The sequence below is a fragment of the Podarcis vaucheri genome (assembly GCF_965113315.1).
Source record: "Podarcis vaucheri genome assembly, chromosome: Z".
In the NCBI taxonomy this organism is placed as follows: Eukaryota; Metazoa; Chordata; class Lepidosauria; order Squamata; family Lacertidae; genus Podarcis; species Podarcis vaucheri.
In genome coordinates, this window is record NC_138758.1 from 33,999,240 (window position 1) to 34,022,611 (window position 23,372).

The 23,372-nt window shown below is 47.2% G+C and overlaps 1 protein-coding gene across 2 annotated transcripts in view; it reads right to left on the minus strand.

The window, feature by feature from the left end:
- The window catches only part of OLFM1 (olfactomedin 1), a 55,485-nt gene that overhangs the window by 19,640 nt on the left and 12,473 nt on the right, over positions 1-23,372 (minus strand). Inside the window, exons 1-2 of one of the 2 annotated variants that reach the window (XM_082207936.1) lie at positions 9,228-9,930; positions 447-596 (exon numbers count right to left, since the gene is read on the minus strand). In XM_082207936.1, coding sequence (XP_082064062.1) covers positions 447-596; positions 9,228-9,377 — 300 coding nt within the window. In that variant the 5' untranslated portion in view covers positions 9,378-9,930. Of the gene's footprint in view, positions 1-446; positions 597-9,227; positions 9,931-23,372 lie in introns of those variants that run through there. The other variant, XM_082207937.1, reaches the window with a different exon arrangement.

Consider the following 23,372-nt stretch of genomic DNA (forward strand, 5'->3'; position numbering starts at 1 on the left):
AGGTAATTATTTATCTCTTTGACATCTGATGGGAGGGCGTTCCACAGGGCGGGCGCCACTACCGAGAAGGCCCTCTGTCTGGTTCCCTGTAGCCTCACTTCTCAGTAGAAGGAAATAACCCCCTGCTGTGGATGTTTTTTGTTTTTTTAAAAAGCAAGTTCCACCAATTAATCAACTTAAAACCTTAGATGATTAACCTATCACCAAAATTCATTAGAGGTTGTAGTTGTGGGGCAAGGCAAACATAGGGAAACACACACATTCAAGCGGAAGTTCTGTTACAAATATTCACTCCTCCCCCCTCCCCCAAAAAACAAGAGAGCAATTGGGCAATCTTTATCTCAAATTCATACTTGGTTATGCAGTAGTTGAGCTCAGCTCCGTTTGCATCCCAGAGTAGCCACTAGGCCCTCCCAACCTCTGGTCTTCCTGGGACACCTGGTTACCTTTTCTAATAGCTGCCGCAGTTGCTTCGTCCTGGCGTCGCGCGAGCACATTGTCTGTTGGGGGGCCACCACTGTGCATATACACCGCCCTTCGCTGTCCTGAGCAGAACTGTAGACCTGCCAACTTTCTTCTGGGTTGGTAGGCAACACCTGGTTTGGAATAGGGGAAGGAAGCATAAGAGAACACAGAATAAGAACCTGAGAGGTGGGTCAGGCCAAAAGGGGCCCATCTAGGCCAGCATCCTCACAGGGGCCAAATACCCCACAGAACCTAGGAACTGTCTCTGGATTTGGAGGTTCCATAGGGTCCATAGGAACGTAAGAAGAGCCTGCTGGATCAGGCCAATGGGCCATCTAGCCTAGCATTCTGTTCCCACAGCAGCCTACAAATGCTTGTGGGGAACTGGCAATGCGGGTAGATGCGTGAGGGATAGCCCTCCCCCCATCCTCCCCCCATACCGGAGAGACAGACAATAGGGAGCTAGATGGAAAGTAGAAAGGGGAGGACTGATAAGATAAGGAAATGGATCAAAGATTGAAAAAGGAGGGAGAAGGAGGATGAAGAAGAGAAACAAGTTCTTATGGAAGGAGCAGGGCCTTTTCAGTGGTGGTTCCCTGACTCTGAATTTCTCCCTGACCCTGGATTTCTGAAGCCATCTCTGAAAGGTCTCGTTCCCCTGTTACCACTCTGTTGTTCCATAAGGAGGGCTTGCCATAGAGAAGAATGCATGTCACCATTATTACCAGCTTCTACTGTGGAGATTAAAACACCACCACCACATTTTTTCAGCCAGGTGGGGTAAGGTTCGTCCTTTTTTATTTTATTACAGGATGGACAGCTTTAGTCCATTACGTTCTTTTTATACTTTTGGTGTTATTTTGAATTTTGTATTCTGTTTATTTCATGTTGTGAGTGACAATTAATGCAAAGGATGATACTTTTAAAATGTTTAGTAAAATGTTTAGTAACTACAGTGTTCAGAGTACAGACATCATCTCAGTAATCTATACAACAACCCTGTAAGGTGGGCCCAGGTGGGGATGCCAGAGGGGCCATTGCCCCGGACACAGATTTTTGAGGTGGCGCAAAGCAGCCCCCCCCATGCAGGCAACCCCCACACAGCCCGGTCCGGTGCTCCTCTCCTGATGTTGGTGGAACCATGTTCGTGGAGCAGAGCACTAGGACAGGCCATGCTGGGGGTCCCAGCGTGGGGGCACCTGCTTCGTGCCAGCCAAATGCTACCTCATCTGGCCAGGCTCCCCTCTGTGTTGGTGGGCACACTGTGCCCCTGCTTGGCTCCAGGGTGGGGCAGGGTCGCTCTGATGGGGTTGGCTGCGGTGCCACGGCTGGTTCCTTCCACCCTCTTTTCCCTGCCTGCCCCAGGCGCTGCTTGCTCATGCAACACCATTGGTTAGGCCAGAATTCTTTCTTGTCCCTGTCTTGCAGCTGATGGTGGGATGTGTGGCTTTGGGTGTGTGGCTGTCACTCATTTAAGACCACCTAAGTGAACTCAACATCGGCTCCCTCGGCCAGTAAAGCGAGATGAGCGCCGCAACGCCAGAGTTGTTCGCGACTGGACTTAGCTGTCAGGGGTCCTTTACCTTTACCTTTAAGTGAACTCATGGGAGAAGTAATGTTTAGAGCCTCACAATGCTTCATACTGGAGAGAGGGGGCTTCTGAGGTCCCTCCTTGCCCAACACAGACGCATCAATCTCCACATCTAACATTGCCAAGAATTTAAGAACATAAGAGGAGCTCTGCTGGATCAGACCAAAGGGGGGCCACGTAGTCTAGCATTGTGTTCTCATAGTGGACAACCAGACAGTGGCATAGCATGGGGGAGACTGGGGGGCCATGGCCCCGAGCATACAACCAGGCACCCCTACAGCTTCTGTTAGGATTCCTGTCCCATCCTGCAAAGGCGACAGAGCAGCCCATCAGGGGCTGCTGCTGCCTCCCATGCAGGTTCTGGCAGACCTCATCCCTGGCTCTCCGGGCTTCCATACCTGCCAGTTTGCCTGCCTGCAAGGGGTCTCTGAGCCCTAGAGCCCAGCCTGGCCTCACCACCGCGACCCCAGCAGAGGCTGGCAACCACAGAGGCTCTTGCTCTTCGCTCAGCAGACTGCGCTCCCCAGACAGCAGCGGGAGCAGCCCAGGCCCACAGTGAGTGGGCACAGATGGAGGGAGTTGGGAAGGGAAGACCCCAGAGCAGACTGGCCTGGCCCTCCTCTCTGAGGGAATTAGGGGGATTTGTCCATCAAGAGCTGCATTGGCCAGCCAGGCTCCCCCTTGATTGGGTGGGCAGGCCCCGCTTGGCTCTCGTGGCAACCCATGCCACGCTGCTGCAACCACATGCCTCTCCTGGGAAGCCTGAAAGAAGTATTTGGGTGCAAGAGCCCTCTGGTTTGCAGCAACTGGTATTCATGGACACACTGCCTCCAACAGTGGAGGTAGAAGAGCTCTGTAGCTGGTGCACGCCATCTAGTCCACCTAGTCCAGCCTCCTGTTCTCACAGAGGCCAACCAGATGCCCATTATGAGAACCCCAAAAGAAGGACCCGGGCACAAGAGCCCTCTCCCTTCCTGCAGTTTCCAGTAACAGGCATTCAGAAGCATTTACTGCTTCCATCTGTAGAGGCAGGGCATAGCCATCATTAAAAAATCTGCCCTTTTACTGTGATGTTTTGATTTGAAGGTTGTGTGAGGACGATTCCTCTTGAATAGAGAGTAAACTGCAAGGTCCCAAGAACCAAAAAAGTGTCCCCCTCCAGCACACACTGGAACTCCTTGATGCTTGGACCCACCATGAATCTATCATCTATCTATCTATCTATCTATCTATCTATCTATCTATCTATCTATCTATCATCTATCTATCTATCTATCATCTATCTATCTATCTATCTATCTATCTATCTATCTATCTATCTATCTATATCTATCTATATCTATCTTCTATCTATCTTCTATGTTATCGATCCTTCATCTGCAGAAACCCAGGGCAGTTATTCCACCCCTTTAATCTGAGCATGAGAGAGATTAGGAGGGATGCTGAGAAATCAAGTCACATCACTTAACTTTGAAGGTGGCGGGATCTGCGTCATGCCCTGAATCTCCCTCTTTGCGCCCGCATGGAAAAGCAGTGCAAAACAAGGAACTCTTCAATTGTTATTCCCCATCATCTGGTATGGAGGTTCTGCTGTCACAACAGACCTCCTTAAGAAGACCTTGGCTCCAAAGGGAGCCCATCTAGTCCAGCTTCCTGTTCTCACAGTGGCCAACCAGATGGGAAGCCCACAAGCATGGCTTGAGTGCAGCAGCCCTCTCCCCACCTGCAGCTTCTAACAACTGGTATTCAGAAGCATTGCCACCTCTGACTGTGAAAGCAGTAGCCACTGATAGCCCTCTCCTCCATGAAGTTGTATCCTGCATTAGTCATACTTGGGGCTGGCCTATTAAAATCAACACTTGTGACTAACATTGGCCAATTGATATCAGTGGGTCTACTCTGAGTGAAACCTGCAGGACCACCCCCCAAGTGTCCCTATTTTCTAGGGGCAGTCTTGGATTTACAGAAGCCACCCCGGTTTCTGATTTAATCCCAGAATGTCCTGCTTTTCCTTAAAAGGTAAAGGTAAAGGGACCCCTGGCCATTAGGTCCAGTCACGACCGACTCTGGGGTTGCGGCGCTCATCTCGCTATTTTCATTGGAGAAATGTTGGAAGGTATGGAGTTTTGTGACCCCCAAGCCAAGGAGACAAGTAACTATACAACCTTTAGAAGATACCTGAAACCAACCCTGCATAGGGAAGTTTTTATGATTAATGTATTATTATTATTATTATTATTATTATTATTATTATACAGTGGTACCTCAGGTTAAGTACTTAATTCGTTCCGGAGGTCCGTACTTAACCTGAAACTGTTCTTAACCTGAAGGACCACTTTAGTTAATGGGGCCTCCTGCTGCTGCCGCACCGCCAGAGCACGATTTCTGTTCTCATCCTGAATCAAAGTTCTTAACCCAAGGTACTATTTCTGGGTTAGCGGAGTCTGTAACCTGAAGCGTATGTAACCTGAAGTGTATGTAACCCAAGGTACCACTGTATGTTGGAAGCCACCCAGAGTGGCTGGGGCAACCCAGTCAGATGTCTGGGGTACTACTACTACTACTACTACTACTGGAATAGGACATCCCTATTTCATCAGAGAAATGTAGGAGGGTATGAACCTGGTCGCTTAGAACCCAATGCTCAGATAAACTGGGCAACTCCCACCTTTCCATTTGCAATCATGCACATTACTGTTTACTGTGACTCTTTTAGAATGGACAGATGCCAGAATCTTGTCCAAATTTTCCAGGTACTTGGAGTTCCAGAGAATGGCTCTAGGGACTATTTTTGTAGCTCTGTAAATAATTAACCACTTTAAAAGCATCTTTATGGTCAGTCTGTTTCACCAAAGTGGGGGGTGGGGAAGGAGAAGGAGGAGAAGGGGGAAAAAATCCTACAAATGAAAATAGTTCCTTCCACGTTTAATCTGTATGTTTCAGACAAGGGAACAGAGGACTGAGACCCCAGATTCTGCATTCCCTTACCCGAAGAGCTGCTGCCAGCCAGAGTTGACTCCAGCTTGGTGCCTTCCAGAGGTTGTTGGACTACATTGAGATTTTATACAACCAAGCAGTATATACATTTTTTGAAATAAATAAACTAAGCTCCCACCAGCCCCGACAGCCAGCATGGTTGATGGTCAGGGATCACTGGATCATATAATTGTAGAGTTGGAAGAGACCCCAAAGGCTCATCTAGTCCAACCTCCTGCAATGCAGGAATCATAGCAAAACCATCCCTAACCCAGCTTCTGGGACCCTGGGATGTCTTCTGCTTTCACACACTGTCTCCCCTTCCCACATCAACACACCCCTTCCACCCCCATCACAACATTATCCTGCCTCAGTAACAACACACACACCCTTTTGGCACTGATTCCAAAGAGTCACATTCTCTCAAACTCCCCATTGTCTTTCTCACCTGAAAATAGGAAGACAGTATCTTAATAGGGCTTGCATGGCATAGTGGTTAGAGGGTTGGACTAGCATCTGGGAGTCCAGGGTTCAAACCCCCAGCTCAGTCAGGAAGCTCTTACACCAGTCACTTACTCTCAGCCCAATTTACTTCACAGGGTTGTTGCGAGGATAAAATAGGCAGGAAACTATACACTTTGAGTTGCTTGGAGGAAAGGTGGGATACACCTAATTATACATTATTATTATTATTATTATTATTATTATTATTATTATTATTAATAATAATGTACTTTTCAAATCCAGGAGCTCACATATGCAAGAGCTCTGGTCCTTTTGCAAATTACCAAAACCACACCTTGAAAAGATATCAGACTCTTCTCCAGCCACATTAGACTTCTGCTTTCTAAAATAACCTAAATCCAGGAAACTGGCTAACAAAATGACACCTTAAATCATAGCCATAATGATCACAACCGAGCAATTTCTTCGGGGGGTGGGATTTCATCTGAAGAGTGTGGAGGGAACAGTCTAAAAAGAGTTTGGGTAGCAGATTCTTCCCTCTCCTTTTCCTGACCCTGAATAGATCATTAATCTTCCCTGCTAAGCTGAGACATCCACTGTAAAAATGGCACATCAGCCTCAGCAACAGGGAATATTCCCAAAAGCATATTGGTTTCATAGAATCGTAGAACTGTAGAATTGGAAGGGTAATCCAGCCCAACCCTCTGCAATGCAGGAATCACAACTAAATAATGCCTGACAGGTGGCCATCCAGCCTCTGTTTGGAAATCTCCAGTGAAGAAGTCCACCACTTTCCACGGAAGTCCGTTCCACGGTCGAATGGACCTTACTGTTGGAAAGTTCTTCCTAATGTCTAGTTGGAATCACCCTTCTTTTCACTTGAATCCATTGATTTGGGTCCTGCCCTCTGGAGCAATAGAAAACAAGCTTGCTCCACCATTCATGTGACAGGCGTTCAGATGTTTGAAACTGGCTATCATATCCCCTCTCCCTCTCCTCTTTTCCAGGCTAAACATCCCAAACTCCCTCAACCATTGTTCATAAGGCTTGGTTTCCAGACCTTTTATCAATTTGGCCACCCTTTTCTGCGCACGCTACAGCTTGCTTCTTTCAATTTCATTTGCTCTAATCCCTTAAAGAGCCTGTGTTTTAATAGCAAATACAGGACATGGTGTTGTTGGTTGTTGTTGTTTTTACTCCCTCCACACACACAAAGATTTACAGCTGCTTTATAAATCTTGTGTTTCACCCCCTATACACACAGTAATTGACCTAGTCAGCAATCATTTTTGAGCAACACACACACACTCCCCATATTGCAATGAACAGCGTGATTTGCAGCAGAAATCTGAGCATCTGTTTGCTCAGAAGGACGTCTCACTGTTTTCGATGGGGCTTAATCCAGAGTCAACTGCACCCTGCCATCTTAATTCCTGGACAAAAACTACCTCCCGTTTGGAAGATGAAAAAATAAAATGAATTGCTGCATAAATCAAGGCTGCTCCTTCCTATATCCTTCATGCCTCTTTTTGGGGTGTGTGGGGTGGGGTGGGTGTGGGTGTGTGGCAAGGGAAGGGAATGGTGGTCATGGAGGAGGAGACAGGTAGGAACTGGTGGGCCCATCACACTTCTCCACCTGTACACCGTTTTCTTGCACAACATCATAAGGTGGCTATAAAAAAACCACCACAATTTTGACATTGCACAGGACAAGAGATTGATAAACAGGAAGGAGGAGAATGAACATGGTCAGCCACAGTTCACTGGGCTTACAATTAGGGAGACGGATTATGGGGGGGTTCATGCTCTCAGCCACAGAGTGCTCTCCCCCCCCCACCAGCAAAGCACATCACAGACTCCAAACCCGCTGCATTAAGTCCACTTGTTAGACCAGCACTAAGAGGATTCCACTTAGAGTGGGTATTTCAATGCTCCCCACCAATCACAATCACCACTCAATCCATCTTTCCACATACCAATTTTATCTTTATATGGGACATATAAGCATGCACAGGACTGGGACCCTGATGCAAGCTCTCTTTCTTTGAGGCTCGCTCATTGTCCTGCTGCACAGTACACTTCCAAATCTCACCCCAAAACCTGCTCACACATGAAGGTGAACAAGCCATTTCTTGAAAGAAGTATGAATGAAACTCTGCATGCAATGGGGTTGGGTCAGCATTGTGCATGACTGAATACATGCTATGCATTTAAAGCATAGTCCTTCCTTGGATGATCCTGGGAACTGTAGTTTGTGAAGGGTGCTGAAAAGGGTGCTGAAAATGGGGGATTTCTGCATTGTTTGATGGGTGGAAGCATATTCAGGTATTCCAAGACCTCACTTGATGTTTCAGTCCTTGGATGGTATGCAAACCATCCCATCATTTAGAGAGTGCTGCACCAGGTCATATGTGTGGACAGATGCAAAAATTGGGTACCACATTCTCCTCCCTCTGACTCTGATGGATGGGATGGAGAGGAGAGGGCAGAGCCCCCCCCAAAAAACACTGCTTGCTTTTTCTTTTTTCTTTTTTAAAGAGGATCCTCAGCCACTTCCCAGTCTTAAGACACCCAAGGACTAGATGAGGAGGAAAGAGAGCTGAAGTCTTTGAAAGCCAAAATGTCTAACTGCAGGCAGGACTGCTGGTGGTCAGGGCATTGCTAAGGACTCAAAGCAGTGAGGCCTGCAATGGCAAGCCTTTGTACAAAATTTGCATCTGATAATCTACAGAGGGGGGATTTAGGTGGTGGGAGGCAACTAAATGGGATGTGTGTGAGTTTGTGTGTGTGAAACCATCCACCCTATAAGCAAAGTTAGTATTTTAAGACAACTTTGCTTATAGGGTGGATGATTTCACACACACACAAGCACACACAGACACTATTTTAAGTTAGAAAGAGAGGAAGGGAGTGACACAAGATATATGCCCCTCTCCAACCCACCTGCTAAAAAGACTCTGATGGATTGGATACAATATGTCTGTCTCTGTGTGTGTCTGTCTCTGTGTATGTAACCTTCCCTATTGGGTAGATGCCTGCCAAGTTGACCACAGGTGGCAGAAGGTGATCTACACACTTCCAGCCAGCTAGCCAGTACCCACCCTGCCCTCCTAAAGGTGTGTCTCCTAGGAGGAGAGAGTTTGGAGGCTCCCAGTTCTGCAAGAACCCACCCATTTGGGGAAAGGCCATTGTAGCTTAAGTGACAGCGCTTGCTTAGCATGCAAAAGTTCCCATGTTTGACCCTGCAACGGCCTCTTCAGACAGGACTGGGAATGTCCCTGCCAGAAACCTGGGATAACCTCTTCTAGTTAGTTCAGGCAGGACTGGGCTAGAGGGACCAGGGGTCTGACTAGCTCTTGAGGTTAATCAGTGGAAGAACATCTACTTTGCATGCAGAAGGTCCCAGGTCCAATCCCCTGCTTGAAACCCTGGAGAGCTACTGCTGCCAGTCTGGGCACTGCTGAGCTAGATGGCCCAAGGGTCTGATAAGGCAGCTTCTTACATTCACCAGGAGCAGCTATTTCTTAATGGGTAGAGCATTTGCTTTGCATGCAGAAGGTCCCAGATTCAATTGCAAAGGTCCTCTGCCTGAAGCCCTGGAGAGAGCCACAGCTGCCAGTCAGTGTGGACACTACTGAGCTCGATGGACTAAGGGTCCATGTTCCTCTGCTGCTCCTTCCTCCCCACCCTCTCCTAAGCCCATCCCCTGTCAAAGAAAGGGGCAACTCACCCCAGTGCTCCTGTCCAAGGTGCCCCCGGAGGCTGCAGTCAGCTTGGTGGTGTTGAGCCCTACCAGGGACGGCAAGGTCTGGGACATCCAGTTGGTAATCATGGCCATGGTGCTGAGGACCACGCCGATCTTCAGCAAAGGCACCGACATCGCGTCGTCGGGGGGCGCCTCCACCTCCTTCCTCCTCTTCTGACTCGCCCCTTCCTCGCCTCGACGGGCAGCCCGGCCGCCGCCGCCTTCATTCTGAGCCGGGCTCCATGCTTCGCGCCAGGCTGGGCTCCGCCGCCCACCAGCCACCCAAACCAGCCGGCCAACCCTGCCACATCCCGCTCGCCCTGGCGCCTGGCAACCTGGTCCCTACCCGGTGGCTACTACAACCACCTCTTAGCTCCCTCTAGGCTTCCTGGGCGCTCCTCACCCGCTCCTGGGCGTCGCACCAGGCTGATGGTTCAGTCAGGAAGCTCTGCAAAAAAGCAGGAGATTGAAGAGACGGAGACGCAAGGGGCGGAGGCTAGCGGTTCTGCTTCTGTTCGCCTTTGCAAACCTGGACGGCGCCCGCTCTGCAAAAGCATCCCCTGTTCCTGCGCCTCTTGCGCTGGCTCTGCCTGGGCGAGCGGGGCGGGGATGTAACGGGTGGCGGAGAGAGAGGGTAGGAGGAGCCGCCGTGCCCAGCAAGCGCAGGCTGGTGTTAAAGCATCCTTCTACTCTGCCGTCCTCCAAAGCCCACCTTCTTCTCCCTCCCTCCCTCCCTCCCTCCTCTTCCCGCCCGGCCTTTTCTGACGCTCGCTGACGCCCCCTGGCGGCATCCAGCAGCAAAGAAAGGAGGGGACCGCAAAGGACCCGTCTTGGTAAGGCGCGGAGAAGAAATCCTGCCTAGGAACTGTCTCAGATCAAACGGGAAGGGAAAGGGGAGAAAGAAAAATCCAGCAGCGATCCAACTTCCTTGCATCAGGAGGCAGCAGTGCTTCTGAATGCCAGTTGCTGGAAAGCACAGAAGTGCGTTGTTGTTGCACACAGGTCCTGCTTGTGGGATACCTGGTTGGCCACTGTAAGAACAGGATGCTGGACTGGATGGGCCATTGGCCTTTAATAGCAGGGCCTTTCTTATGGAAGTCTATTGTGATAGCAGAACTTCCATGCTCAGGGACACTCTACCTCTGAATACCACTTGCTAGGAGATGCAGGTGAGGGGAGTTGCTGTAGCACTTAGGTCATTCCCATAATGGGCATCTGGTTGACCACTGGGAGAATAGGATGCTGGAGCAGATGGGCCACTGACCTTATCCAGCAGGGCCTTTCTTATGGAAGTCTCTTGGGTTAGCAGAACCTCCATGCCCAGGGACAGTCTACCTCTAAATACCAGATGATGGGGAACAACAACTGTGGAGTTTCTGTTACACTAAGATCCTGCTTGTGGGCTCCTTTCCATTGGGGCATCTGGTTGGCCACTGTCTGGAAAGGATGCTGGGCTAGATGGACCCCCTTTGGCCTAATCCAGCTGCAGGGCTCTTCATATGTTCTGCTCCCAGCATTGGAGGCAGGATGCCTCTGAATACCAGTTGCTGGGAATCACAGGTGGGGAGAGCTGCTGTTGTGCTCACGTCTGTCTTGTGGTGGGCATTCCATTGGGGCATCTGCTTTGCCACTGTAGGAACAGCCTGCTGGGTCATATGGGCTTCTGTGCTGATCCTGCAGCCAGACACCCCCACTGTTGGAGACCGTATACCTTGGGGGGGTCGTCTCTAGCTCAGTTGGTTAGAGCATGGTGCTGATAATGCAAAGGTCACAGGTTTGATCCCTGTATGGGACAGTTGCTTATCCCTGCATTGCAGGGGGGTGGACTAGAGGATCCTCAGGGCCCCTTCCACCTCTGTGATTCTATGCTTCTACTTGCTGGGAACCACAGGTAGGGAGAATGTCTGTTGCACTCAGGGTGCTGGCCTGATCCAGGTGCAGGATTCTTCTGATGTTCACGTCCCTGCAATTATCATTCCACCCTCAGCAACTTTAAAATCTGCTGTTCCTTAAATTCAAAAATCCATAACTGGACCAAGAAATGAGCCCAACCAAAATGTCACCAAAGATCATGCAAGCATCTTAATTTCTCCAAACGGGTATGAACATTTGATTCAGCCCAAGGGCCACTTCCCCTCATGATTGACCCTTCCTGCAAGTCATGGGTGGTGCCAGAGGAAAAAGTGGGCAGTGCCACAGACATGACACCTGCCTTTGTACAGTTGGTGACACACCCCAGTCATGCAAAAGTCCACATAAGGGATGGGAGAGGTTTCTGCCAAAGTCAGATTCCAAAACAGACTGACATGATTCAATCTGGTCTAATCATGAGCTGTATTGAATCATGAGTTCTCTTCAGGATCTGCAATCCTGCTGTTCTTTTTACAAAGGAAGCTGCATTATGCCGGGTCAGACACAAAGCTCTAGTATGTAGCTCAGAATTGTCAACACTGACTGGCAGCATTGGCTCTCCAGAGTCTCAGGCAGGGGACTGTTTGGAGATGCTGCTGGGGACTGAACCTGGGGCTCACTGCATGCAAAGCAGATGCTTTGCCACTGAGTTATGTTCCTCAAACAAGGTGGTCTGGGAGTTACAGGACCAGCTGGTATTTTCCTTAAACACACACACACACACACACACACACACACACACACACACACACTACAGCTACCTGGTGAGGCACCCACTGACTCTTTTGATGCATTCTTAGGTTGGAGTTGATGACCCTCTGGGTCCCTCCTAACTCTATGATTCTGTGAAATGAAGCTTCCCCATTGAATTAATCATTAAAGATCAGGAGCCCCAAATGTCACATTAGAATGTCCCTCAATGCCAATACCAAACTCGTTTTCAACTCCCCAGATACCTGAAGAAAAGGCTGCAATCCTACACCCGTTTCCCTATGTAAGTCTCCATGAACTCCGTAGGGGCTAATATTTGCTGAAGTACGTGCAATATTTTGCTGTGAAGGGAGAAAGCACGGAATAATAATTCATTTTCTTTCTTTCCAGGGGCCTGCTCAAGAAGACAAAACAAAAACAGTAACCTCCCCTCAAAACCCAGATGTTCAGAGTTTTTGTCCTCTTTGCAGACAAAGGACCGTAAAGGAGGGATGACACACATCTGCCACCAGAGATGTTGAGGAATTGCTGGGCTCTGGTGCCACCTTCTAGAGTAGACTGGAACTGCAGTCTCCCCCCAATGAGGTGCCGCAGTTAGAAGGGGTGAATTAAATAGGAACAAAGGAAGTTGCCTTATGCCAATTCAGAACTTTGTTCCACCTAGCTCAGGGTTGTCTACACTGACTGGGAGTGGCTGTCCAGGGTTTCAGGCAGGGAATTTCTCCCAGCCCTACCTGGCGTTGTCATTGGGAATTGAATGTGGGGCCTTCTGCATGCAAAACGGGTGCTCTGCCACTTAGTTATGATTCTCCCTCAATACTAAGATCCCAGTCCTTATGATTCTAAATAAACAACCTGTTCCCAGACTCTGGAATGCCCTCCCCGGAGAAGCCAGGCTGGCTCCCTTTATTGCTGGTATTTTTGCTAGTAGGCAAAGATCTTCTTGTTCCAATAGGCTTTTGGGAACTGACTGCTTTTAATGAGGTGGATGGTGCTGTGCTGTTTTTATTGGGTCGGTCTGTATTTTTAAAAATATATCATATCTGTATATATGTCTCTCTATATTTATTTAGCTATAGCTATCTCCCTTTCTCTGTGTATATAGCTATAGATTTAATTTCATTAATGTTTAATTGATTTTTAATGATTCCCCCCCATGTTTTTAACTGTTCTTATTTTAGCTGTAAGCCACCTTGAGTGCCTGTCTGGGTAAAAGGATGGAGTATAAATAAATATAATTGTATAGGCAGTTTGTTTGTTTGTTTGTTTGTTTGTTCATAAGCTGCCTTGTTTTGAGTCGGCCCGTCAGTCCATCTCTTTCAGTACTTCCAACACTGACTGGCAGCATCTCTCAAGGGTTTCATACAGGGGACATTTCCAGCTCCACCTGGAGATGCCACTGGGGGATTGAACCCAGGACCGTTTGCATGCAAAACAGATGCTCTACCATTGAGCTACAGCTCTTACCTGAAAAAAGGGCTATATTCATAATTCTGAATAAAGGAATGAAGAGTTATTTACAATATATAAAATAATTTTTAAAGCATTTTTGTTTTTAGCATGTTAAGCTTTTATTGTATTGTTATGTCTTAGTTTTACTATCGTAAACTGTTTTGATATATATTATTTTTGTGATATAGTGGTATATAAATATTTTATGATTAAATTTGTAAATAAATCATCATAGGCAATTGACTTCTACTGCCCTGGATCCACATAGCTCGGGACTCTTCAGGTTTCAGGCAAGGAATCTCTCACAGTCTTACCTGGAGAGGCAGTTGAGGATTGAACCTGGGGTGTTCTGCTCCATCACTGAGCTACAGCACCTCCCTTTTGGGTTCTTGATGCCTATTGATTTCCCTTTAATAAAGCCTTTGCATAAACATCATGGTTTATGCATTCTCTCTGAAAAGGCTCCTATGTCAATTCTTTGTCAAAAAAGTGGTGCCCACACATGGATGCAGAGCTCAAGGACTAATCTGACCAGCACCAAATATGAATGAAACTATGGCTTCTCTTGATCTGGACACGACGCTTGTGTTAATAGAGCCTTAAGATTACATTAGCTTTAGTAACTGCTGCATCACACGAATGGCTTATGCTCAACTTGTCTTTAGATGCTTACATTAATACTTCTGCAGAACCAAATCTTCCCCTTCTTGTACCTCTGTGTGTGATTCGCATGTGTACAGGGCTTTGATTTTGAGTTGATTTATTGCATATTGCAATGCACATAAAAAGGAAGTCTCAAAAGTTCTTTACAATATATATATATATATATATATATATATATATATATATATATATATGCAGGTTTTGGTGTCTTCGGGTGTCTTCCCGTGTAAGAGTCGGGGTGTCTGTGCGACGTTTCGACGAGGTCTCACTCGTCATCTTCAGGCTGGTGTTTTCGGCTTCTTGTTACTGGAACAGAGCAGAATCTGGTGTTTGAGTTCCTATAAATACTGTTGAGGGGTGTGGTGTATAGCCTCCAACATTCTGGGCAGAGAGGAAGTTCCTAGATTAGTGTGCCTTTTCTTCTTTTGTTCCTTAATTACTTGAGGGATATCTTGGGTGATTTCATGAGTGATATTCTGAATACCACTGGGTGGGTCATTAAGTGTAGATTAGTTGCTAAAGCTTTCGTGTCTTGACCTCTTGAGCTTGTGAAGAGTTTTTCTGAGAAGATGGCTGTGCTGCATTTAGTTGTGCTCTGGCTTGGCTTCGTGTATAGGGGCGAGCTGTGGTTTTGTGCCTTGTGCCAGCCAGATCTGTGTAGGGATTGCAGGGGGGTGCAGCATCCGGAGGTGCCACTATAGTTTGGATACTGGATGGAGTCTGTAATATGTCTGTGGAGAGGGTCTGGGTTTGGGTCTGGTGTGGTTGATTGGTGACGGCGTTCTGTGTTCCTCTGGTTCTGGTGTCGGTTTTTGTGGGGAGGGCTAATTTCCAGATGTCTGGCAGGCGGGACGTGTCGTCACGCTTGTTCATGTTGTGAGGGTGTTTCTCTATCTCGATGGCTTCCATGATTATTCTCTTGTGGTGATGTTCCATGTTAAAGAGCAATTTGGAATCTGCAAAATTAATTTCGTGTCCTGTTTCTTTCATGTGTTGGAAAAGAGAGGAAGTTTTTTCTTCTTTTTTGACGGCATTCTTGTGTTCTGCGATACGTGCATTTATTCGTCTGTTTGTTTGTCCAATGTACGTGGCTGGGCAGACTTTGCAGGGTATTTCATAGACCCCTTGGTTTTCCAGCTGGATTTTGTCTTTTGGGTTTCTGAGGATATTGGCTATTTTTTGGTTGGTGCAGAAGGCTGTTTTGATATTGTGTTTATGGAGGATTTTGCTGATTTTGTCTGTAGTGCCCTTGATATAAGGAAGGAGGGCCATGCCATTGTTTTCTTCTGTGTCTTGGTTTTTGGGGGGTGTTTCTTTTTGGATTAGCTTCGTAACCCTGTTTTTCTGGTATCCATTGGCGATTAACACATTTGAGAGATTCTGTAACTCAGTTGTCAAGTGGTCTTTGTCAGCCAGGCGTTTGGTTCTGGAGATGAGAGTCTTGGCTACGGAGTTTATTTGTGCAGGGTGGTGGTGTGATTGTGCATGTAAGTAGCGGTTGGTGTGTGTTTTTTTCCGGTAGATAGTGTGTCCTAGGGAGCCATCAGGTTTTTTGTAGATTAGGACGTCAAGAAAGGGGAGTTGGTTGTTGTCTTCTATTTCCATAGTGAATTGTATTTTGGGGTGTAGGCTGTTGAGATGTGTGAGGAAGCTATCTAGTTTTTCTTTCCCGTGTGGCCAAATTACAAAGGTGTCGTCAACATATCTGAGCCAAAGTTTGGGTTTGTGTTCTGACTTGTCTAAAGCATTGGTTTCAAAGTGTTCCATGTACAAATTTGCGATGACCGGTGAGAGGGGTGATCCCATAGGTGCTCCTTCTATCTGTTTGTATCTTTGTCCATTGTGGATGAAGTACGTGTTGGTTAGGCAGTGGTTGGTCAGGTCCAGGATGTATTTGGGGGGGTTGTATTTGTTTTGAATGGCTGTCAAGGCTTCATTAATGGGCACTTGAGTGAAGAGAGATACAACATCGAAGCTCACAAGTAGGTCATCGGGATGTAGGTATTGCTTCTTTACTGTTTCTATGAACTGGAAGGAGTTAGTAACGTGTGAAGCGATGGATTCTGCATAGGGCTGAAGTTGCTTAGCGAGAAATTTAGCGAGATTTTGTAGAGGTGAGCCTATGGAGCTGACTATTGGTCTGAGTGGTGTTCCTTCTTTGTGTATCTTGGGGAGACCGTAGAGTTTGGGGCATCTGGATGATTTTTCTCTGGGGATGATTCTTAGCTGGATTTCTTCACTGATAGGAGAGGCTTTTATTTTGGATTTGGTGGTTTTTTCCAGATAGGTGGTGGGATCTGTTTTTATAGGTTGGTAGGTAGGGTCTTGGAGTAGATTTGATAGTTTTGCTTGGTAGTCCGATGTGTTCATCACAACAGTGGCGTTGCCTTTGTCTGCTGGGAGAATGATTATGTTGTTGTCTTTCCTCAGGTTGGTGAGTGCTTTCTGTTCTTCTTTGTGTAAATTGCTTCTGGGTGGTTTGCTGGAGCAGAGGATGTTGGTGACTTCAACATGTTGACGACACCTTTGTAATTTGGCCACACGGGAAAGAAAAACTAGATAGCTTCCTCACACATCTCAACAGCCTACACCCCAAAATACAATTCACTATGGAAATAGAAGACAACAACCAACTCCCCTTTCTTGACGTCCTAATCTACAAAAAACCTGATGGCTCCCTAGGACACACTATCTACCGGAAAAAAACACACACCAACCGCTACTTACATGCACAATCACACCACCACCCTGCACAAATAAACTCCGTAGCCAAGACTCTCATCTCCAGAACCAAACGCCTGGCTGACAAAGACCACTTGACAACTGAGTTACAGAATCTCTCAAATGTGTTAATCGCCAATGGATACCAGAAAAACAGGGTTACGAAGCTAATCCAAAAAGAAACACCCCCCAAAAACCAAGACACAGAAGAAAACAATGGCATGGCCCTCCTTCCTTATATCAAGGGCACTACAGACAAAATCAGCAAAATCCTCCATAAACACAATATCAAAACAGCCTTCTGCACCAACCAAAAAATAGCCAATATCCTCAGAAACCCAAAAGACAAAATCCAGCTGGAAAACCAAGGGGTCTATGAAATACCCTGCAAAGTCTGCCCAGCCACGTACATTGGACAAACAAACAGACGAATAAATGCACGTATCGCAGAACACAAGAATGCCGTCAAAAAAGAAGAAAAAACTTCCTCTCTTTTCCAACACATGAAAGAAACAGGACACGAAATTAATTTTGCAGATTCCAAATTGCTCTTTAACATGGAACATCACCACAAGAGAATAATCATGGAAGCCATCGAGATAGAGAAACACCCTCACAACATGAACAAGCGTGACGACACGTCCCGCCTGCCAGACATCTGGAAATTAGCCCTCCCCACAAAAACCGACACCAGAACCAGAGGAACACAGAACGCCGTCACCAATCAACCACACCAGACCCAAACCCAGACCCTCTCCACAGACATATTACAGACTCCATCCAGTATCCAAACTATAGTGGCACCTCCGGATGCTGCACCCCCCTGCAATCCCTACACAGATCTGGCTGGCACAAGGCACAAAACCACAGCTCGCCCCTATACACGAAGCCAAGCCAGAGCACAACTAAATGCAGCACAGCCATCTTCTCAGAAAAACTCTTCACAAGCTCAAGAGGTCAAGACACGAAAGCTTTAGCAACTAATCTACACTTAATGACCCACCCAGTGGTATTCAGAATATCACTCATGAAATCACCCAAGATATCCCTCAAGTAATTAAGGAACAAAAGAAGAAAAGGCACACTAATCTAGGAACTTCCTCTCTGCCCAGAACGTTGGAGGCTATACACCACACCCCTCAACAGTATTTATAGGAACTCAAACACCAGATTCTGCTCTGTTCCAGTAACAAGAAGCCGAAAACACCAGCCTGAAGATGACGAGTGAGACCTCGTCGAAACGTCGCACAGACACCCCGACTCTTACACGGGAAGACACCCGAAGACACCAAAACCTGCATTCCTGTACCCGTGAAAATCTACGAAAGCAAATATATATATATATATATATATATATATATATATATATATATATATGATAAAACATAACAAAACACAATGCAATAAAAATTGTATCATGCACACACAAGCCTGAATTGAATAATTGTAACAATAATATCCTATGATTGACAGACATGGCATTGTTGGTGGTGAGACCACTGGGGTGCTAACCAGCTGGCTTTAACCCCTGTCAGGGCCTTTTCAGTGCAAATTCCTCACTTGTGGCCAGTGGCGTAGCGTGGGTTGTCAGCACCCGGGGCAAGGCATGTAATTTGCGCCCCCTAACCCGTGGATTTGCGCCCCCTAACCCTAACCCTCAGATGTTGTGCCCGGTGCGGCCAGCCCCCCTGCACCCCCCACGCTATGCCACTGCTTGTGGCATGGCTTCCCTGGTGAGGTGTGCCTGTCTCCAACATTATTGACTTTCAGGAGGGATTTTTAAATGTTCTTCTTTACCCAGGTATTTGATGGCTGAGAAAGACTTTTCTCTGCAGCCCTAAAGCCTGAGAGAATGAATTCTAGCATCCAACCCCCTCCAATGCAGGAATAACGGCTAAAGCATGTCTGACAGAAGGCCATCCAACCTCCGGTTAAAACCCCCCAGTGAAGGAGAGTCCACCACCTCCCAAGGGAGTTTATTCCACTGTCAAATGGCTCTCACCCCCAGAAAGCTACAGTCATACCTCGGGTTACAGACGCTTCAGGTTGCATTTTTCAGGTTGTGCCAAAACCCAGAAGTATCGAATGGGTTACTTCCGGGTTTTGGTGGTCGTGCATGCGCAGTGCACGTGCTTTGTGCCTGTGCAGAAGTGTCAAATTGCAACCCATGCATGTGCAGACGCGCCACTGCGGGTTGTGGATGCTGCAGGTTGCGAACGTGCATCCCGCACAGATCACGTTCACAACCCAAGCGTCCACTGTATTCCTAAGTTTTAGTCAGAATCCCCTTTCTTTACATTTGAATCCATTGGTTTGGGATCCTACCCTCCAGAACTGGAGAGAACAAGCTTGTTCTGTCTTCCATGGGATGGATCTCCATATATTTGAAGATTGCCCTCACGGCTCCTCTCAGTTTCCTGTTCTTCAGGCTAAATATACCCAGCTCTCTTAACCATTCCTTCTAAGGCTTGGTTTCTGGACCCTTCATCATCTTAGTCACCTTCCTCTGCACATGTTCCAGCTTGTCAATATCCTTCTTAAACTAATGTGCCCAGAGATGGACACAGGACTCCAGGTGGGGCCTGACCAAGGCAGAATACGGCAGTCTTATTCCACCCCTTGATTTGGAGACTAGACTTCTGTTGATGCAGCCTAGCATTGCATGAATTCGTGTGAATTGTTTTTCCCCCTTTCCTTCTTGTCAATAAATATTTCTGCTCCTCTGAAATTGCAATTGGTAACCCCAAAATGAAACTGGAGATTATTCCATGCAACTTTAGGCTCTGTTTCCAACCTGCCTCCCACCCAACCACCTGCCACTCTGAGGACTGGCAGAGGGACATCAAGACATGTTTTGATGTTTTTGAAATCCTTAAAGCCCATCTAGTGATGCTCCTCTTCCCACTTGGCAGATGTCTCTGCTTTGCGCGGAGGATGTTTCCTTTCTCAGAGCAGCTGGTCCTTACATCAGCAATGGAACAAGCCACATATGGCAGAAGCATGTAGGCTGAGCAGTGAAGGCCCCAGAATAAAGCAGAGCTGACGGGGAAAGTCTTCATTTCATTTTGAGTACATGAAAAAATGACAATTAATTTTAAATGGGAACAGGTGGCTCTCTATCAAGATTTTAAAATTGAATTAGGAGGTGCCTACTTTGGTCTGGCTTTGCAAATATCGATCGGGCATGACCATCCTGCTTTCCCAAAGGTCCACACATAAAACCCATTCTTCCTATTCTCTTTCTTTTTGACAATACGTCCCCTTCCCTCCCCAGCAAACTCAGCAAAAGAGAGGGAAAAACTCCCTACAAGAAGTTTTCAGTACCTCCCTTAACATAAGAACACAAGAAGAGTCTGCTGGATCAGGCCAGTGGCCCATCTAGGCCAGCATCCTTTCTCGCAATGGCCGACTAGATGTCCCCAATGGGAAGCCCAAAAGCAGAACCTGAGCACAGCAGTTATCTCGCCTTCTGCAGTTTCTAGCCACTGGCATTCAGAAGCATTGCTTCTTCCAACTGTGGAGGAAGAACATAATTCTCAGGCCTCTCCTCCGTGAATTTGTCTAAACCTCTTTTAAAGCTATCTAGCCCTCCCTAGTCCCTGTTCGCTTTGAGGACCATGGCTTCAGTTGATTGGAATAAGCCCTCCCTAGGCAATGCCTAAGCAGCTGAGGGTTTCATGAGATCTTTAGCAACATTCCAGCTGATCAGGCTTTGTGCTGTTTAAGAGCAAAATGAGAAACTTGGATCAGTTGGAAAGTTGCTAAAGATGTGAATCGCAAGACAAATTGCAAAATAGTCATTCAGTTGGATTGGGGGTGGGAGAGTAAGCTTTAAGAATATAAGACGAGCCTGCTGGACTGGGTCCATCTACTCCAACATCTTGTTCTCACGGTGACTGAACAGTTGCCTGTGGGAAACCAGCTAACAGGATTTGAGCAGAATAACAGAACTTCCCTCCTGTTATTTCCAGCAACTGGTATTCAGGCGCATTGCTGCCTCCAGCTGTGGAGACAGAGCGTAGCCACTGTGGCTAGTATCTACTCGTAGCTTTCTACTAAAACTCCATGAATTTGTCCAATTTTCTTTTAAAGCCATCCAAGTTGGTGGCCATCACTGCCTTCTGCAGAAAAAGCAATTTCCATGGTTTAACGATGCACTGTGTGATGCAGTCCTTTCTTTTATCTGCTCCCTTCCTTTCCTTTCTATACTTTCTCTTGAAGTTTTGGTTATTGACTGACTCTTCCCCTCAAAGAACTTGGGGTTTCAGCACCCCAAGATCACTAGGGACTGAAGGGGCTTCCTGCGTCATCCTCTGGCATATGGGCCTTGGCACAGAGTGTCTTCACAAGCAAAGCTTGGACTGATCCATGAGATGACACCAGCTCAGGTGTCTGCCTCATAAATCAAATCTGATGGCACCTGACCAAATAACATTTGCTTAATTTGTACTGTTGGGTTTAAATTATTCAGGACTTGGACTCCATGTTTTAAGTAGGGTATTGACCACACTGGAGCATGTCCCGAGAGGAAGAGGACAAGGATATTGTGTGGCCTTGAAATCAGGGCCAGCGAGGAAAAGGTGGATGGGGTCAGTTTATACTTGTAGCCAGAAGAAGAGACAGGGAAGAGATGATTAGATAGCTTTATTCATTTATTTAAATTTATATTTAATAAAAGGAGCCCAGGGCGGCAATCAGGAAGCGATAAGACAATAAAAGCATGCTAAAAAGAATTCCAGTACACATGCAGACTGTGAAAGATCTCCACTTAAAAGGCTCTTCAAAAGGTCTTCAGTGGTTGCCGAAAAGACAGCAGAGATGGAGCATATCTAACACCCAAGGGCAGGGCGTTCCAAAGGCAGGCAGCACAACACTAAAGGCCTGATTCCTATATTGTGCATAAGGGACATCCTGGGGTGATGCAGTGGCGGAGCTTCATGCTCCGGCACCAGGGGGTGGAGCGTGCCGCCCATAGGGACGTGACGTGTGTCCGGGGTGTGTGGTGTGCTGCCCGTAGGGGTGTGACGCCAAGCGCAGGTGGGGGTGCAGCCACAATGGCACCCTGCTGGGATCGCACTGCGGGGGCGGTGCACTCCCCCTGCACGCCTCTTCCTCCGCCAGTGGGGTGATGGCATCTACAGGAGGCTCGATTGGTGTATCCAGGTCCTAAACTGAAGCAGTGCCTTGAACTTAGTTCATTTGCTGTTTGGCAGCTAATTTCCATTTTTGCTAGCAGAGTGTGTCCCAGATATCATGCCTGCCTGCCTCTAGCCATGCTATGTTATAAATTATAATGATGGTCCCAATCTTGCCTTGCCTGTTAAGGCACCTCTGCCCTTGATTCCTCCCTGCACCTGTGTGTTATCAGCATGATGAGAGGAGGATACCTGTGGAAACGGAGGAGGAATCAAATGGCAACCCTCCAGTCCATCACTTGAGGTAGCTGCCTCATCTCATGAGCCAATTCATGTCACATTTCACCAACTTCAGCTTTCACCAATAAAGAGAGAGAGAGAGAGAGAGAGAGAGGTCATTTTCAGCCTCAGGTTATATTTATTACTGGTCTTATCTGTCCTCATAATCAGGATTAGTGTCCTTGTGCAAAGTGATGCCAAACTAATTGCCATTGAACTGAATTGGACAGGTGAAGAGCATAAGAGGCATTGACCAGTGGAGGGGGATGTCTCTCTCTCTCTCTCTCTCTCTCTCTCTCTCTCTCTCTCTGTGTGTGTGTGTGTCTGTGTGTGAAGAGGGCCCAAGGTTAGCTTATGAACAAGAAGCCATCCATTTCATTTGCTTGGCTGTGTATTCACACTTTGGCACCATTTGGAGATGATCCAAAATGTCGGGGTTCAGGGTTCATGCTAAGTACAAACCCCGTGTTTGATATATCAATTGCTTAGCTTGTGGAGCACTGCAAAACACGGGGTTTTTTGCTGCAAAATGCTGCAGGAAAAAATCCTTGGTGCCAGTTTGGAGAGGACCCCAAATTTGGTGGGCTCATAGATAATTTTTCTGATCCACACATGGCCTTCATCTGTTTTGCTCTTTTATGGCCAGGTGGCAAGGAATAACATGCGGCATGATTATTCCTCCCCCCCCCCCATTTGAGCCACAGGCATTGCTGGAATTGATTGAGCAGCAAAGATATGGAGCTGGTTGGCTTGATCTGTGGCAGAGAGGCAAAATCTGAACTCAGTCCACCACAATCCAATATGCAACTTGCCCATTTGAATTGTTGCCCCTGGGTTAAGGGCTTGTCCACACTTCCACTTGTTCAGTCACTTTTCTCTGGGAAAACCCACTCTTTATCACTGAATTAGAGCATACGTCGGTTGGGTTTTCCATGCATTGATGTTTGCTCTGATTCAGTCATAAACAGTGGATTTTCCTGGGGAAAGTAGTGGGGCAAACAGAAAAGACCACTCAGACCTGTGGCTAGAAGGCATGGGACAAGCAAAAAAACCCTCTCAACCACATGCTTTCTAGGCATAGGACAAGCAGAGAGGTGGACGAGACCCTAGTCACTCTGGCTTCTTTTAGGGCCCCCTGTGCTCCACTAGGAGCATGAAGGCATCAAAAGGTTCCTCTTCTAACATTGGTCAGGGAGCTTGGTGCCCTTCAGATGCTTCTGGACTCTGTCATTGTGTCAAATGACCAGGCATGGTGGGA